Raw genomic sequence first — 18,387 nt, 5'->3', positions numbered from 1 at the left:
TCCCTTTGTACCAAAAAATCTACTGACCTCTGTCTTGAATATAGACTATGACTGAGCATTCTGGGACACAAAATTTCAAAGGTTGATAACACTCTTTGTGAATACATTTCTCCTCATCCCAATCCAAAATGGCTAACCCCTTCCTCTAGGATTTTGACTCCAGGTTCCAGATTCCTTCGAAAGGAGAAATAGTTTCTTAGTATATGCCCTGTCAAGTCCCTTAAGAATTTTATACGCTTCAATCATATCACCTCTCATTCTTCCAAACTCCAGGGAATCTAGATCTAGTCGACTCAATTTCTGCTCATAAAGACAAAATCCCCTTATCCCCGGAACCAGTCAAGTGAACCATCGCTGCATTCCTTCTAGGGCAAATATGTCCTTCCTTCGGTAAGAGACCAAAACCGCACACAGTACACCAAGTGTAGCCTCACCAATGCCCAGTACAATTGTGGTAAAGACTTGTTTAATCATACTCTAATCCCTTTGCAACAAAAGCGAATGTACCATCTGCCTTCCTAATTGCTCACTGTACCTGCATGTTAACTCTGAACAAGATATCCAGCTTCCCCTGAATGCAAACGTTTCCCAGCCTCTCACTACTCAAAAACTATATCCTGCTTTTTTTATTTTTCCCAAGGCGGATAACTTTACACTTAGTCACATTGTATTCCATCTGCACATTGTTGCCCACTCACCCAGCCTGTCCAAATCCCTCTATAGCCTCTTGGTATCCTCCTCACTATTTACTTTCCTACTTAACTTGGTATCATTAGCAATATTGAATAAGTTACACCCAGTCTCCTCATCTACATCATTAATACAGATTTGTAAATAGCTGAGGCCCAAGTATTAACCGATGCAAAACGCAATTGTTAGAGCCGACCAACCCAAAAATGTCTTGTTTATTCCTACTCTGCTTTGTCAGTAACCAAACATGCTAACATCTTACCCCAAATACCATGACTCCTAATTTTGTGTAATAACCTTTTGTTTGGCACCTTATCTAATGCTTTTTGAAAATCCAAATACACTACATCCATTGGTTCCCTTTTATCCATCAGTCCCTTTACCAATTACATCCTCAAAAAACAATTTGGAAAACACTATTTTCTTCTCATAAATCTGCTTAATTATATACCAAGTCCCGAATACAGACTCTAGCATTTTTCCAACAGCTAACTCATTTGCCTTCTTCCTCTTTATTAAATAGCGGGGTTAGGCTTGCTACCTTCCAATCCTTGGGAATTATTCTGGAATCTAAGGAATTTTGGAAGATTAAAGCCAATGTATCCACTATCTCTACAGCTGCCTCTTTTCAAACTCTGGGATGCAGGTCATCAGGTCCAGTGCATTTGTTACTACTTTTTTCTATTAATTTCTCCAGTGCCATTTCTTCACTTAGACGGATTTCTTCAGTTCTCACGAGATCTTTGGTTCCACATTATTTTGAAAATATTCTCAGTGTCTCCTACCATCAAGACAGATGTCTTTGTTTAATGTCTCCACCATTTCCTTATACCACATTATAATTTTACCTCTAATGGGAACACATTTACTTTCATTCATCTCTATCTATTTACATACCTACAGAAATGTTTACACTTAGGGGAGGCGGTGATGTAGTGGTATTGTCACTGGACTGGTAATCCAGAGACCCAGGGTAATGCATGGGGGCCCAGGTTCGAATCCCACAACGGCAGATGGTAGAGTTTTAATTCAATAAAAATCTGGAATTAAAAGTCTGATGATGACCATGAAACCATTGTCGATTGTCACAAAAACACATCTGGTTCATTAATGTCCTTTAGGGAAGGAATCTTTTCCTGATGTGGCGTACATATGACTCCAGACTCACAGCAATGTGATTGACTCTTAAATGCCCTCTGAACAAGGGCAATTAGGGATGGGGCAATAAATGCAAGCCCAGCTATTGATATTTTCTTGCAAATTGTCCTGGTGAGTGGAAGATGAAAAGCTTTGACAAAAAATCTTTTTTTTTCCAGCAATATTGTACTACCAAACAGCTACTTGTTTACATTTTTTTGCATCTCTTGCTAGTCTACTCTCATATTCTCTTGCTGCAATTTCATAGACCTCCTTTGCCAAATTCCAAAATCCTCCTGATCATTTTGGCAACATTATACGTCTCATCCTTTGATCTATTGCTATCTTTACTCCCTGGTTAGCCACTATTGGACCATTTTTGGGTTCTTTTGTGCCTGATCAGTTGTATATTTGTTGAAAATTGTGTTTTAATTCTTTAAATGTAAGACATTGCCTGTCTATTGTCATATCTTTTAATATAATTTCCTCAATCTACCTGAGCCAACTTACCCCTCATTCCCACACAGCTTGTTTAGATTTAAGACCCGAGCTTGGGACTTAATTAGATCACTTTCAAACTCAACATAAAATTCTATCATATTATGGTCACTTTTCCCTCGTGTCCCTTTATAAGTATTAATTAATTAATCCCTTCTCGTTGCACAATACTAAATCAAAAATAGGTTATTCAGTCGTTGGTTCCCTGACATACTGATCTAGGAATCCATCTTGCATTAATTCCATTAACTCATTCTCCACATTATGACTGCAAATTTGGTTTGTCTCATCTATATGGAGATTGCACCTCCCCCCACCATTAGTGCTACCCTTGTTATATGTTGCTTGAATTTCCTAATTTATCCTCTTCCCTACACAACAAGTACTTTAGGGGCTCATAAACAACTCCTGCCCATGTTTTCTGCTCCTTGGTGTTTCTCGACTCCACCCAAACAGATTCTACTTAATTTTTTACTTAAAATTCTCTCTCTCTACTGTCTTTATCCCATCCTTTATCATCAGGACTACCCTTCCTCCTTTTACCTATCTCTTCTAAAAGAAAGGTATCTTGGAATATTTAGTTCCCAAACTTGGTCTTTGCAACCATGCCTCCGTAATTGCTACTAAATGAAACCTATTATTATTTCTACTCACACTATTAGTTCATCTAATTCGTTGGGAAATTATTTATGTAGATATAGTGCCTTTGATTTGAACTTTTTTCTAATATTCCCCAATACAACCTGCGCCCTATTAACTTTGTCATTCTGTCCCTTTTACTACCCCACTCTGCTTATTTTTGCCTAAAACGCTTTGATATTTCCCTTTCCTAAATTCTCCCTCCCCCAATTTATTGACTTAAAGCTCTGTCTACTGTTAACATGAAGAAGGGTGGCAGGAGGCTTGTATGGCACATAAATGCCAGCATAGGCAAGTTGGATCAAAAAGCCTGTTTGTGCGCTGTAGGCTCAAGGTAATGCCATATTTCTTACATTACAATGACTACACTTCAGAAGTATTTAATTGACTGCAAATTGACTTGAGCATGTCCTGAAGTTTGAAAGAGCATGGTGTAAATGAAAGTCAATCTTTTTTTCACAGTACAATCAAGTCACAGGATTCCTAAGACTTAGATTCCTAAGTGCTAAACGCAATTGCCCACGTGCACATTGTCATCAGTACTGAAATAGAATAGAAGTCCATCAGGAAGGCAACACACCCAGATTTCATGCTGTAGCAAAAACAACTGACAACCTGAACATGAAAATAGCACTTCCAACTGCTGGAGCATCTCTCCTCATTAGATTAAAACTCAAAATTGCTGTGCCTGCTGAAAAAGTTGCACACATTATGCCAGCAATTAAATTCAGACACAAGAGAAACCTTCTGCCTTTACAAAACCCATCACTTAAGCAGATGTGCCAGGAACAAGCAAGCGGGCATACAGAAGAAAACCAGAATGATGAAAGCAAAAAACTGCAGATGCTGGAAATCCAAAACAAAAACATAAATAAAAATACCTGGAAAAACTCAGCAGGTCTGACAGCATCTGCAGAGAGGAATGCAGTTAACGTTTCGAGTCCGTATGACTCTTCAACAGAAAACCAGAATGCTTCTGCTTCGAAGGACAAACCTGCATGTGTATATAACACCTTTCAACTGCGTAGAATGTCCCAGGGCATCTTACAATTGAAAGCTTACTTCTGAAATCAATTTGTTGTAATACAGACAAGGGTATATTCTATAAACATGCACACATAATAAATAATACACCACCTGGACAAGAGACCAGAAGGCATCTAATCCTCTCAACTCCGTAAACCAAAAGGAAAATCTTGTACTGGCCTCAGCGCTTGCAATGATTTCCACCCCGATCACCACTGCTGCAAAGAGATGTTTGGATGTTGAGAAAGGACAGAATCCAGCTCATGTCCTGCATTGTCAACTCACTTTAGTTATGACTTCCTGACTCAGAAGGCAGTGACGTCTAGAATTGCCTAACCAGAGAGGTAGCAAAAATGGAAAATGTTATAAATTTTAGGAGTGATATGTCCACTTTTGGACACAGAGTCCTTACCTCCTTGAACCTCTGATATTTCTGTCACTTTTGATACCAGCCCAATAGACCACACGAGTTGTTGCTACCCCTCATTATTTTAATTTTCCAAAATCCATTTGATTCCAGGAAAGTTCCATTAGATTGGAAAATAGCTAATGTAACTCCTTTATTCAAAAAGGGAGGGAGACAGAAAGCAGGAAATTATAGGCCACTTGATTTAACATCTGTCATAGTTAAAATGTTAGAAGCTATTATTAAAGACATGATTGCAGGGCACTTAGATAAATTCATGGTAATCAGGCAGAGTCATCATGGTTTTGTGAAAGGGGAATCATGTTCAGCCAATTTACTGGAGTTCTTTGAAGAAGTGCCATGTGCTCTGGATAAGGGGGAATCAGTGGATGTACTGTACTTAGATTTTTCAGAAAGCATTTGATAAGGTGCCACATGAAAGGTTATTGTGGAAAATAAAAACTCATGGTGTAGGGGGCAACCTACTAGCATGGATAGGAGATTGGTTAGTTAACAGGAAGCAGCGAGTTGGCATAAATAGGTCATTTTCTGGTTGGCAAGAAATAATGAGTGGTGTGCCTCAACTTTATTTTAATGACTTGGATGAAGGGACCGAAGGTGTGGTTGCTAAATTTGCTGATGACACAAAAATAGGTAGGAAATTAAGCTGTGATGGGACATAAAGAGGCTACAAAAGGATATAGATGGGTTAGGTGAGTGGGAAAAGATCTGGCACATGGAGTATAATACAGGAAAATGTGAACTTGTCAATTTTGGCAGGAATAATAAAAAGGAAGCATTATATATAAATGGTGAGAGATTGCAGAGATCTTGGATGCAGGGGGTTCTGGGTATCCAAGTGCATGAATCACAAAAGGTTAGTATGCGGGTACAAGTAATTAGGAAAGCTGATAGGATGTTATCAATTATTGCAAAGGGAATAGAATGCAAGAGTAGGGAGGTTTTGCTTCAGTTGTATAGGGCATTTGAGAGACAACATCTGGAGCACTGTGTACGGTAGTAGTCTCTTTAAGGAAGGATGTAAATGCACTGGAAGCAGTTCAGAAAAGGTTTACTAGACTAATACCAGGAATGGGTGTGTTGTCTTATGTGGAAAAGATGGACAGGCTAGACTTGTATCTGCTGGACTAAGAGGCGACGTGATTGAAACACACAAAGATACTGAGGGGACTTCACAGGTTGGTTGTAGAAAAAACATTTCTTCTTGTGGGAGAATCTAGAACTAGGGGTCAGTGTTTAAAAATAAAGGGTTGCCCATTTAAGATGGAGATGAGGAGAATTTTTTTCCTGAGAATCGTGAGTCTTTGGAACTCTCTTCCTCAAAAAGGCAGTGGGGTAGAATATTTGAATATTTTTAAGGGATAGAGAGATAGGTTCTTGGTAAGCAAGAGGGTGAAAGATTATCAGGGTAGGCAGGAAACGTGGAGTTAGGTTAATATCAAATCAGCCATGATCTTATTGAATAGAGGAGCAGGGTCAAAGGACCGAAAGGCCTATTCCTGCTCCTAATTTGTATGACTGGATGTTCATAATTTAACCTTCTTAGGTAAACTGGAACATTGTGCAGGGAGAACGGGGGTTCCTTCCTCTCCTCCACACTGAAGATTTTCAATTCTCATCTTGTCCATTACTAAGTTTGCTTTGCACGCTGTAGAATGTTGAATCTCACTAGGTCCATAGTCTTCAGCATAGAAGCTACCCTCTTCAACTACATGCTACAATGATAAAAAAAGTCAGTCTGCAGAAGAAGTAACCTTGACCTAATAAAACTTTTTTTTAATTCATTCATGGGATGTGGGCTTCACTGGCAGAGCCAGCATTTATTGCCCATCCCTAGTTGCCCTTGAGAAGGTGGTGCCTTCTTGAGCTGCCTTCTTGAACCCCTGCAATTCATGTGGTGGAGGTACACCCGTGGTGCTGTTAAGAAGGGAGTTCCACAACTTTGACCCAGCGACAGTGAAGGAACGGCGATATATTTCCAAGTCAGGATGGAGAGTGACTTGGAGGGGAGCCTCCAGGTGGTGGTGGTGTTCCCATCTATCTGCTGCACTTGTCCTTCTGGATGGTAGTGGTCGTGGGTTTTGAAGGTGCTGTCGAAGGAGCCTTGGTGAATTCCTGCAGTGCATCCTGTAGATGGTACAGACTGCTGCTACTGTGCATCGGTGGAGGAGGGAGTGAATGCTTGTGGAAGTGGTGCCAATCAAGTGGGCTGCTTTGTCCTAGACAGTGTCAAGCTTGTTAAGTGTTGTGGGAGCTGCATTCATCCAACCAAGTGGAGAGTATTTCATCACACTCCTGACTTGTGCCTTGTAGATGGTGGACAGGCTTTGGGGAGTCAGGAGGTGAGGTATTCGTCACAGGATTCCTAGCCTTTGACCTGCTCTTGTAGCTACAGTATTTATATGGCTAGTCCAGTTCAGTTTCTGGTCAATGGTAAGCCCCAGGATGTTGACCAGTCAGGGATTCAGTGATGGTAATGCCACTGATCATTGAAGGGCGATGTTTGGATTCTCTCTTGTTGGAGATGGTCATTGTCTGACACTTGTATGGCATTAATGTTACTTGCCACTTGGCAACCCAAGCCTGGATATTGGTCAGGTCTTGTTGAAACTTGTTTACTCACCTTTGGAAGTCAGCACACAATTTCCCCGATGTTTTTCTAGAAATTGGTCACAGATACTTTTCTACCTCATCTTAAGAATTAGCAAATAGCAAATAAGAAGTGAAAGGCATGAGGCTGCATTGTTTAATGGAGAGATGTAAATGATAGCCAATTTCTCTTTTTTGTACATCTGCAGATCCAGGTTGACACATGAAGAACAGTCAATAGATAAAGGTACTGGGGATTTTCTTGTGCTGGTAAAGCCTTGCACCAACAATTAATCAAAACATTCAGAAGAAAACTGCTAAAATGCTTTTCCATTAAAAAAATTCAAAACCACATAAGCATCAGGAGCAGTACACCATGTGACCTGTAAAGAGAATCCCCTTGAACTATTGCACCAGAATTATTGAATCTGACTGCCAAAAAACTGAACAAGTGGGAAAGTCACCATGTCCATTATGATTCAACATGAATCTTCACATCCAATTCTGAATTCATCAAATGGCAATTATCATGCTTGGAACAAATTCTGATCCACTGTGCAGACAGAAACATTCCAGGCAAATACTGCACTGAAGAAACAAACGCTCAGATTGAGGAAAGGGAGAACAGTAACTTGGGCAACAAGACTGCATCATCAGCACTACATACACATTTTCTTATTCAGTATGATGACTTGAAACACTATTCCTCAAAGAGTTGCAAGATGTGCTGCGCCATCATGCAATAATGATGGGATCAGTGTGATGTTGACAAAATGCGATTCCCCTTTTCTGATCAATATACTGGATTGTAAATTGAAATACCACGACAGAAAAAAGGAACAAACATAATTCTATACCCTTAAAAAAAAACTTTGGCATGAAACCCAATGTATTAAAAAAAAGTGCTACATTTTAGGATATGTCCAGTACTCCTTTCACACAGATGGGAGCTACAGTCCTGGAGAAAGGCATGCCTCGGGGGTGAGGGGGCTCTTTCCTCTCCTCCACACTGAAGATTTTCAATTCTCACCTTGTCCGTTCTTAAATTTGCTTCGCACATTGTAGAATAGCAATCTCACTAGGTTCATAGCCACCTATGAGCCACCTTTTTCAACTACCATGCGACAATTAGAAACCTCTTAATCACTAACAATGATGAAAAAGCAATTCTGCAGGATCAAAATGCCCTGACACCCGAACAAAACATCATGGAGTATCTGTCAATGATTACTTCATACCCACAGAAAAAGAGGGTGATCTAGAGTCAGGTATTTTAAAAAAAAACTATCCTATTGAAAAACATGTCCCAACTGAGAGAAAAGCCATCCCAGAGGGTTTCACATGCTCCAAGATCCTGCAGGTCTTGTTGGGATTAAGGTTTCAGCCATAGCAACATTCCTGAGGTACCTTCTTCCAAGTTTCTTGATCCTAGAGGAAAAGCCAAATCCAATCCTGTTGCCTCCTATATCCATTCATGCTCACTTTCCAAAAGGGGTTGGTGGATATTGATCAGCAAGAACATAGCGGAAATAGGCCATTTGTTTCTGTAAAGTAGATGCAGAGATTGACTAACCTCTTCAGTCAGCAGAGCCCACTACGCTGAGACATTAACCTAAATGGAGGCTACTGGGGCAGTTTGCAGGCACAATTGAAGATAAACAGAAATGAACTGAAAAACGCTTGTGTGTGCATACACACATGCAGGTAACACGAGTGTCAGGATGTACTCGGTTACAAGCTCGACATTCCAGTTTTCAACTCAACTGCTGAATTAGAGTATCAGAATAAGCAATAATAACTTAAGTTGGCTAGATTTCTTTTCTAAAAGATGACCTTGAAAAGTTGAAATGGAATTTTCCATATCAAATCATCCACATGAAAGAATGCTGACATCCCAAGGTTCATCTCAAAGTCACAAACACCCATCATAGGAGGAAGCAGCTTCATTATTTTTATATTACATCTTTAACATAATGAAGTGCCCCAAGGTGCTTTATAGGAGCATTTTAAAAATTTGGCAACAAATCATATGAGAAGAGGTATTCGGGCAGATGATCACAGCTTGGTCAAAGAGCTAGATTTTAAGCAGCATCTTAAAGGAGGAGAGGTTCGGGGAGAGAACATACAGACATAGGAAATAGGAGCAGGAATAGGATATTTGGTCCCTCAAATGGCCAAATGCTCCACCATTCATTAAGATCGAGGCTGATCTGTTTGTGGCCTCAATTCCATATTCTGCCTACCCCCGATAACCTTCAACTCCCTCATTAGTCAAGAATCTACATACCTCTGCCTTGAAAATATTCATTGACCCTGCCTCCACCACTCTCTGGAGAAAAGAGTTCTAAAGATTCACAGCCCTCAGAGAAAAAAAACTTATCTCCCTCAAATAGAAATTCCAGAAGAACTCGAGAGAATTCCAGAGCTAATGGCCTTAGTAGCTGAAGGTTCAGCCATCAACAGTGGAGCAATTCAACAGTCTGGTTAACAGTCAAAAATTGAAGGAGCTCATGTGTATCTCAGATGGTTGTATAGGAATAGCTGAGATTACAAGGATAAGGAGGGGACAAGGCCATGGAGGGGTATGAAAACAACAATCATGAGAATTTTAAAATAGGGACATTACTGAACAGGGGTCAATTTAAATCAGTGAGCACAGTGTTAATGAGTAAATGAAATTTGGATCCGTGAGGAAATGGGAAGAATTTTGGGTGACCTCAAGTTTACAGAAGGTAGAACATGAGTGGTCAACCTGGTGTGTATTGGAACAGTCAAGTTTAAAGATAACAAAAACGTGGAGGGGGTTTTTGGCAGCACATGATCGGAAACAGGGGAAAGGGGGGTGTCAGGGAACATTAGGGCTTTAGTCTTCCTATTATTTAGAGTGGAGGAGATTTCTGCACATCCTGAACTGGATGCCAGACAAGTACTCTGACAATTTAGTGGAGGGGTTGACAGAGGTGGCGGTGGTGTGCAGCTAGGCACTATCAGCTTCCTCATAGAAACTAATGCTGTGTTTTCAGATAATGTCTCTGAAGGATAGCATTTAAATGAGATGAGATGAAATAGGAAGGGGCCATGAATAGATCTTTGGGGACACCGGAGTGGGAAGAGGAGCCATTTCCAGATGATTCTCAAGCTATGGTTAAGACAAAAAAAAAAGAACCAGGACAGTGCAATCCCACCCAAATGGAGGACAGTGGAGAGACTTTGTTTAACAGAGGATAGTATGGTCAACACAGTACGGAGAGCTTACCTTTGTCACAGTTACATACAATGTCATTTGGTAAGAGGCTCAAGCCCCTTATTTACCAGGCCCTACCCCATTTTGCAAAAAACTTTAACACTCATTCTTTTGATCAAACTACTGCTCCAGCATAAAAACATAATACTGTGGATGCTGGAAATCTGAAATAAAAACAGAAAACGTTGGAAAAAAAACTCAGCAGGTCTGACAGCATCTGTGGAGAAAGAAACCGAGTTAATATTTCGAGTCTGTGCTTGAAACATTAGCTTGAATTCTTGTCCTCTCACACAGCTCCAGGTCCATTCTGCATTGAAATCAAAACTCACTTTTTGTCAGGACCTCAAAACTGTGGAACTCATTATCTCCTTCAGTTTTCCCTTCCTCTGGCAACATTTGAGTTTTAAATGCAAACTTATCATCTTTTGACCACAACTTGATAAATTACCCAAGCTTTACACCCTTCAAATCCTGTGATCTCAACCAACACAGATCTCTCAACCACCACAGCAGATTATCTGGTCATTTATCTTATGGCTATTTGTGGGACCTTGCTGTATGTAAAATGGTAACTGTGTGGCTACAGAAACAGTAGCTATAGTTCATAAAATAATTATTTGGCTGAAGAGATTTTTCAAACACCACATAAATTCGAATCTGGCCTGTTAATGAGACTCGGGTTTCTCAAATTCCACTCTTCAATCTCCTGTTTGGCTTATTCACCTCCCCTCCTGAAGAGTACACGATAATGCTGTCACCCGCCTGCCATCAAGGGAACCGAGAATTAACTCAAATGGTTTGCACTCACTCAGCATGACAAGTGGAGCAGATTCGATGTCTGCATTTTCAAATCCTCTTTTCTTGCCAAAGTTAACTCGGCAAAGTAACAGTCACAAAGAAAACATTGGCTAAAGAGCGATAAATCCCAAGACCAGATGGTTTCCATCCCAAGATTCTAAAGGAACGAAGTGAGAACATTGCAGGTGTTCTAACTATAACCGATCAAAGTGTTCTCAATTTGTGAACCTGTCCTTTAGATTGGAAATTTGCACAAGTCATTCCGCTATTTAAGAAAGCCAAGAGTGTGAAATCAGAGAAATATAGATCAGTCAGCCTAACGTCTGTGGTCAGGAAAGTACTACAGTCTATAATTAAGGATAGGATGACGGTAAGCACTTTGAAAATTTTCAATTAATCAGAGGAATCCAACATGGATGTGCAAGGGGTAGGTCATGCGTGACAAACCTAACTGAATTTTTAAGAAGAGATGATGAAAGTATGGATGGGGAATTGCCTATGGATGTTACTTATATGAACTTATATGGCAGAAAGTCCCTCATAAGAGACGGTTAGCTAACGCTGAAGTGTATGAAATTGAAAGCAAATTGTTGACATGGTGAGGAAATTTGTAAGTGGCAGGAGACAAAGTGCAGGGATAATGGGCAGGTTATCTAATTGTCAGGATGTGACTAATGGTCATCAGTAAGGATCTCTACTGCAGAATCAACCATTCATTGTGTAGAAGTTGTAATAGAAAACTGCATATCCAAATCTGTTAATGACAGAAAGATAGGCATTGTATGCAGTATAGATAGAAGTAAAACTTTACAGAGGTAATAGATAGAGTGAACAGGCAAAATTGTGGCAAATGGACTTCAATATAGTTAAACACAAGGTCACGCACTTTGGCCTTAAAAAGGTACTTTCTAAATTTAGAAAAGCTCAAAACAGTGGGAGCCCAAAGAGACTTGGGGGTCCAGGTACATAGATAATTAAAATGTCATGAACAGAGACTGAAAATCATCAACAAGGCTAATGGAATGCTAAAATAAAACCAAAATACTGAGGATGCTGGAAATCTGCAATAAAAAACAAGAAACTCTGGAAAAACTCAGGTCTGACAACGTGCGTAGAGAGAGAAACAGAGTTAACAGTGAGTCCACAGATACTGTCAAGACATGCTGCTGAAGGAAGTTCCATTGTTTAAAAAGGGATCAAAGGAAATGCCAAACAATTATAGGCTAGTTAGTCTTACATCGGTGGTGAGCAAATTAGTAGAGTCAATCCTGAGAGATAGGATTAACTGTCATGTGGAAAGGCATGGACTAGTCAGGGACGGTCAGCATGGATTTGTTAAAGGAAGGTCTTGCCTCATAAATTTGATTGAATTCTTTGAGGAAGTGACAAGAAGGGTTGATGAAGGTAGTGCAGTGGATGTTGTGTACATGGATTTTAGCAAGGCATTTGACAAGGTCCCACATGGCAGATGGGCAGGAAAGGAAACCCATGGGATTCAGGGTAACGTGTCAAACTGGATAACAGGTTGGCTTTGTAACAGGAAACAAAGGGCAATGGTCGATGGATGTTCTTGCGAATGGAAAGTTGTCTCAAGTGGTGTTCCACAGGGCTCAGTGTTGGGACCCTTGCTGTTTGGGCTATATATTAACGATTTGGACGTGAACGTGGGAGGCACAATTGGGAAATTTGCAGATGACACAAAGATTGGCGAGTAGTGGATAGTGTCGAGGATAGCCATAATCTCCAAAACGATATAGATGGGTTGGTGAAATGGGTGGTAAAGTAGCAGATGGATTTTAACATAGAGAAGTGTGAGGTCATACATTTAGGGAGGTCAAACAGTTACAGGGATTACAAAATAAATGGGAATATTCTAAGCGGGGTAGATGAAGTGAGAGATCTTGGCGTACAAGTACACAGGTCCCTGAAGGAAGCAGTTCAAGTAGACAAGGTTGTAAAGAAGACAAATGGAATGCTCTCCTTCATTGGCAGAGGTATAGAATATAAAAGCAAGGATATAATGTTGGGATTGTATAAAACACTGGTGATGCCACAACTGGAGTACTGTGTGCAGTTCTGGTCACCACATTACAGGAAGGATGTAATAGCTCTGGAGAGAGTGCAGAGGATGTTCACCAGAATGTTGCCAGGGTTAGAAAAGTGTAGCTAGGAGGAGAGATTGGATAGGTTGGGGTTATTTTCCTTAGAACAAAGAAGGTTGAGAGGTGACTTGATTGAGGTGTACAAAATTATATGGAGAATAGATAGAGTGGACAAGATAAAATTGTTTCCCTTGGTGGAGAATTCTAGAACCAGAGGACATAGATTCAAGATAAGTGGCAGAAGGTGTAGGGTGGACATGAGGAAGAACTTTTTTATGCAGAGGGTAGTGGGTGTCTGGAATTCACTGCCCAAGTTGGTGGTAGAGGCAGAAACTCTAAACTCTTTTAAGAAGTACCTGGATCTGCACTCTAAGTGCTGTAAGCTGCAGGGCTATGGGCCAGGTGCAGGAAGGTGGGATTAGAAAGGGCACCTGGGTGTCCTCAGGCTGACATGGACAAGATGGGCCAAATGGCCTCCTTCTGTACTGTAATTTTTTTATGCTGAGTTTTTCCAGCATTCCCTGTTTGTTATTATGAATGGAATGCTGGCCTTCATGTCTAAAGGAATAGAATACAATGGGACAGAAGACATTATTCAGGCTACACAAAGCCCTGATTAGAACATACCTGGGGTACTGTCAGCAGTTCTGAGCACACCTTGAAGCGATACACTGGCCTTGGAGGGATTTACCAGAATGACAGCTAGCCTTTAAGGCTAAATTCCAAGACGAAATTACACAAACTAAGGTTGCATTCCCTGGAGTTATATAATCAGGGGGTGAATTAATTGAAGTTTTCAAGATATTAAGATAAACTGACAGTTTCTTTGTATTTACCCTATTGGTTGGGCAGTCTAGGACTTGGGGACAGAGTCTTTCAGGAGTGAAATTTGGAAATACGCAGAAGGTGGCAGAAGTGTGGAACTATGTTGAACTAATGGCAACTCATGTTAGCTCAAGTTAATTTTAAAACTGAGTGTGATAGCTTTCTGTTCCTCAAAAGGTATCGCAGGAGAGAGGACAAAGGTATTTATCTGGAATTACCTCATGGATCAGCCATGATCTCATTAAATGATGGAAGAGGTTTGAAGGGCTAATTGGCCTTCTCCTGTCATGTTTTTGATTGTTCTATGTTCCTAATCAACCTTATGGACATCCTTCAAGCACGAGCCAAGACAGTAATTGCTGGTTGGTGAATCTCCCAGGCCAGCTGGTGTCCTCACCTAACATCCACACACTCTTCATTTGTAGCAGTGGTTGATGGTCCGTGATCAGAAATGAACAACATTGAACAATTATCCTTTACATAAAGTCAGAGAGGAAGAAAAAACTAATGGTGGCACTGCTACTCCTGCCCAATAATACATAACGGCTGCAACTGAATAAGAAAAATTATGAATCAATTGGCTTCTTTTTGTCCATCTCTACAGGATCCAAACTTTCCTATCTCATTCCTACTGAAAAAACTCAGCACAGACCACCTGTTTCGAAAATCAAAATATTCAGATAAAAAATCTCAATGAGCTATAAGTCAGTCACAAAGGCCCAAATAACTGTTCCTGTAACAAGCACATATTTGCACTTGAAATTACAGATCCAGACTTTATGGAAAAAGTCATTAGCATTCCAGCAATTATCCAAAGATACTCAGTGCACCTCTCTGAATTAACTAAACTTCCACCAAGATACATAGCTAGAATACATTAAATTGGTGCATAGTGCACACTTCCTGCAATATTCACATTTACTTCCTGTCACACTGTAACATCACATTTTAATATATCCTCTGACTCGTCCAAGCAACTACCTAGAAAATCAGCAGCTAAAATGTTTAAAATAATATGCAAAATAATTACTGATTAATATTTCCCCAACAATCTAACATGAATGAAATGGGATCAAATCATGTCTCGAGTGGAAGGGAGCAAAAGGCCAGATGAAGATAATAGGAATGTCAGTTATTTCTGTTCAGCCTTGGTCTTCATACTGTAATTAACCAAAGGTGGGACACCTTGAAATAAAGGAACCACTGCTTTAAGGACTAACTATATCCATGAACAGGCTAGGTAATAATGTTAAAATGGACTAAATGCACTGTAGTTTCAGAGAGCAGGGCTCACAATTTATCACTAAAAACTTTGAAGAGCTGACTTGGCGCTCAAAACACTGCAGGATAGGGGGTGGAAGCAGGGTACACAATTCAAATGAGGGGAGGGGGGAAATAGTGACCACTGACCCTAACAAATTTATCATGCAAATACAAACTTGAGTCACTTTAGTTTACACAGTGAGTAGAATTTCGGGACATTTTTACACAACACTGAGCAAGGATCACAGCACATACATGCAATCGGGATTTCTACAAGCTTACTCAGGATAATGCTGGTCAAAACTTAAGTGCTGAATGCAAAGACACTGGGGGATTAAAACCTTGAAGAAAAACTGAAGAGCTGTCAAAGGCTACAAGACAGCTTTTCACTAATTGCCATCTGTACAAAACAGATCACGATTACCCAATGAGGTCATAATTCATTGGTTTCAGATTGCGCAACTGGTGAATCAAAACAGATTCACACTGTACCTCCTCACATTTTCAATTCAAACACAGTGGAAACTTTAAATATACAATAGGCTTAAATGGTCAGAAAATTAGATAATTCATGGTGTCAGCAAGACAGGAAGGCCAATCTGAGCATTTAAAATATCCATTTAATTAAACAGTAGCCTGCCAATCTGTTGGCACAAATAATAAACCTCCAAAACATATTGCTTAAGCATAAATGGTTTGTACAACACAACAGCATGCAGTTTGTACTGCAGATACCGACTGAATGTAATGACCCTGACTGACAGGCGCGCTGCAGAGCTTTCTGTTACTTCTGCAACCATAAAAGCAACAGCTTACAGCAATAAGCTTCCAACTGGAGTCAATATGCATGCAGCATGCCATTGCAGTATCCCACCCAGATATATTGCTGACCTATTAAAATCTCCTTTCACAAGTTAACAAACAACTAAAACAAAGGTTAATCTCATTTAAATTACGAAACCTCAACTCCTGTGCATCAAATTTACAGTTTTCAAGCCACTAATCTGAGGTGCTAAGAACATATACTTCTACATGTGGAGAGGAATGATACGCGGCAAATACATGTTCAAAATACACATTTACAAAAGTAGCCCGCTCCTTTCGCAAGAAGTCAAAAACTACAACCTCCTGATTACTTACAGAACTGCATGCCGATGCGCGAATTTTGCACCACCCGTGCCATCCTCCTCTACATCCGTCTCGCCCCCCGAGCTGCTTTCAGTGGCATCGGAATCGAAAGCCCTCTCCGAAGTCCTGAGTTTGGCAGTCACGCTGGACACCAGTTTTAGCAGATCCTCAGAAACAGCTCGATCTTTCAAAAAACCAGAGAAAGTATCCCCATTCGGTGAAGACAACAAACATTTACTGCCCCCGCCAGATCTAAGGGAAGAGCTGGGACTAGAATGAGCACCGCCGCCACCTCCTTCCGAATCCGTTCTTGGAAAACTCCTCAGCAACGAAGATCCAACCAGTAGTGCGCTGTTCCCGTACAAAGTGCTTTTATGTTTATTACTACTACTACTACTGTTGTTATTAATAAAACTTTCGGTGAAAGAGGAAGAAAACCGCTTTAAACTGTGTCCCACTAAACCTGCCAGCTGCTGCTGAGCATGGCGCTCCACCTGTTTAGCCTGTACGACCTGCAAACGCTTGCAGAGGCGGTGAGCCCTGCTCCTGATCTCGGCTTGTTTACTCATAACTAATATACTCTGAGCACTCACCTCATCTTGGCTAACATTAATATTATTGTGAGTACTATTAACATTATTACTGAGACTATTACAATTATTGTGGTGTTTAATGGTGTTACTGATAGTACTGTTTCTCCTAGCGGTATGTTTTTTGTTTTGGGTCTCGGTTCCTGTACAATTAACATTTACTTCGCTGCAGCGAGATTTTAGCGAACTTTCCCCGGGGTTTGTGCCATGAAATTCGGCTCGACATCCATACTCGAGACCGGGAATTTTGCGGCTGCCTTTGGATAGTAGGCCGAGGTCGGAGGTGGTGGTGTTTGTGTTTTGCTGCAGCCGGAGCCAGCGGCTTTTATCCAGGTTCCCCTTGCCGGGCGAAGCCGAGTTCAACGAGATGGCGCCGTTGTTCCGCTGAACACCGCAGCCGCCCGCCGCTTTGTTGCTGCCGTTCATCAGGCCAGAGTCGCGGGTCAGACAAGGCGGTTCTTTGGCCAGACAGTTGCCGGCGGTGCTCGATACCGCAGTGTTGCCCCTTTCCTCCTCGACGGCGGCGCTGGGAAAAAATCCATCGGAATTCATTCCGTCCTGGCGCTTGGCGCAGAACCGCGAGGAGCCCCTATTTAGGCCAAGACCGGGAGCTGCCGTAGAACTCACCGCCGGCTCCCCAGCCTGATGGTGACGATGGTGCCGGCGGTGAGGAGAATGATGATGGTGATGGTTGTTGCAATGGTTGTGGTGGTTATAATTATTTGTCTCGGAGTCTTTGGCTCCTCCTCGAGCGGCCGCCGCGCACCTCTCGCCGCGGAAGAAAGGCTCGGGGCGCCGCCGCACTCTGGTCGGCCGGGCCAAAAACAGAGAGTCCATACGGTCGACCGAGAAATATAAAGGGCCGGCGAGTTTATTATTTTTATTATTTTCCTCCCCTTCGTCTAAAGTGCTGTTTGGGGCCGAAGAGGAAGGCGGCGAGGACGCAGCTGAAGGAGGCAACGACGATAGCGGCGGTAGTGGTGATGACGACACGGCCAAGTTGAGTCCGTGTTGCTGCTGCCGCGCTTCGCCAGCGCTTTCACTCACAGCCGGGGAAACCATTCGCTTCAAGCGGCCGGCGGCCATCTTGTTTTTTACCACCTCGTCCCTCCCCCACCCTCCCATCTATATCATTCCACCCCTCCCCCATCCACACCCTCCCACCTCTATCTGGACTCCCGCCCCCAACCGCCCATCTGCATCTCCGCACCCCTCCCCCACCTTTCCATCTTGATCACTCCACCCCTTCCCCCCCGCCACAAAATGGCGCCCACGGTTGGTCGGGGAAAAAAAGCGCGCGCACCCGCAATTCCAACGGACACCAGGGGCAAAGAATGTATCTCTGACCGGGGTTTGTAATCCGAATTACTGACCATTGTTTTGCGATGTTTTTCCCTTTCACAATTTCGCTCTATAAGCAAAATTACAGAT

The 18,387-nt window shown here is 41.6% G+C and overlaps 1 protein-coding gene across 2 annotated transcripts in view; it reads right to left on the bottom strand.

Annotated features, from left to right (window-relative positions):
- The window catches only part of LOC121279248 (KAT8 regulatory NSL complex subunit 1-like), a 196,487-nt gene extending 178,429 nt beyond the window's left edge, over positions 1 to 18,058 (bottom strand). For both annotated transcript variants that reach the window (XM_041190317.1, XM_041190318.1), the window contains exon 1: positions 16,379 to 18,058. In XM_041190317.1, coding sequence (XP_041046251.1) covers positions 16,379 to 18,042 — 1,664 coding nt within the window. In that variant the 5' untranslated portion in view covers positions 18,043 to 18,058. The remainder of the gene's footprint in view (positions 1 to 16,378) is intronic.
- Between the last annotated feature and the right edge of the window lie 329 nt (positions 18,059 to 18,387).

This window comes from Carcharodon carcharias, chromosome 6, assembly GCF_017639515.1.
Source record: "Carcharodon carcharias isolate sCarCar2 chromosome 6, sCarCar2.pri, whole genome shotgun sequence".
Lineage (NCBI taxonomy): Eukaryota > Metazoa > Chordata > Chondrichthyes > Lamniformes > Lamnidae > Carcharodon > Carcharodon carcharias.
The sequence above is the reverse complement of the archived record's forward strand: the minus strand, read 5'-3'. Positions and strand labels throughout refer to the sequence as shown.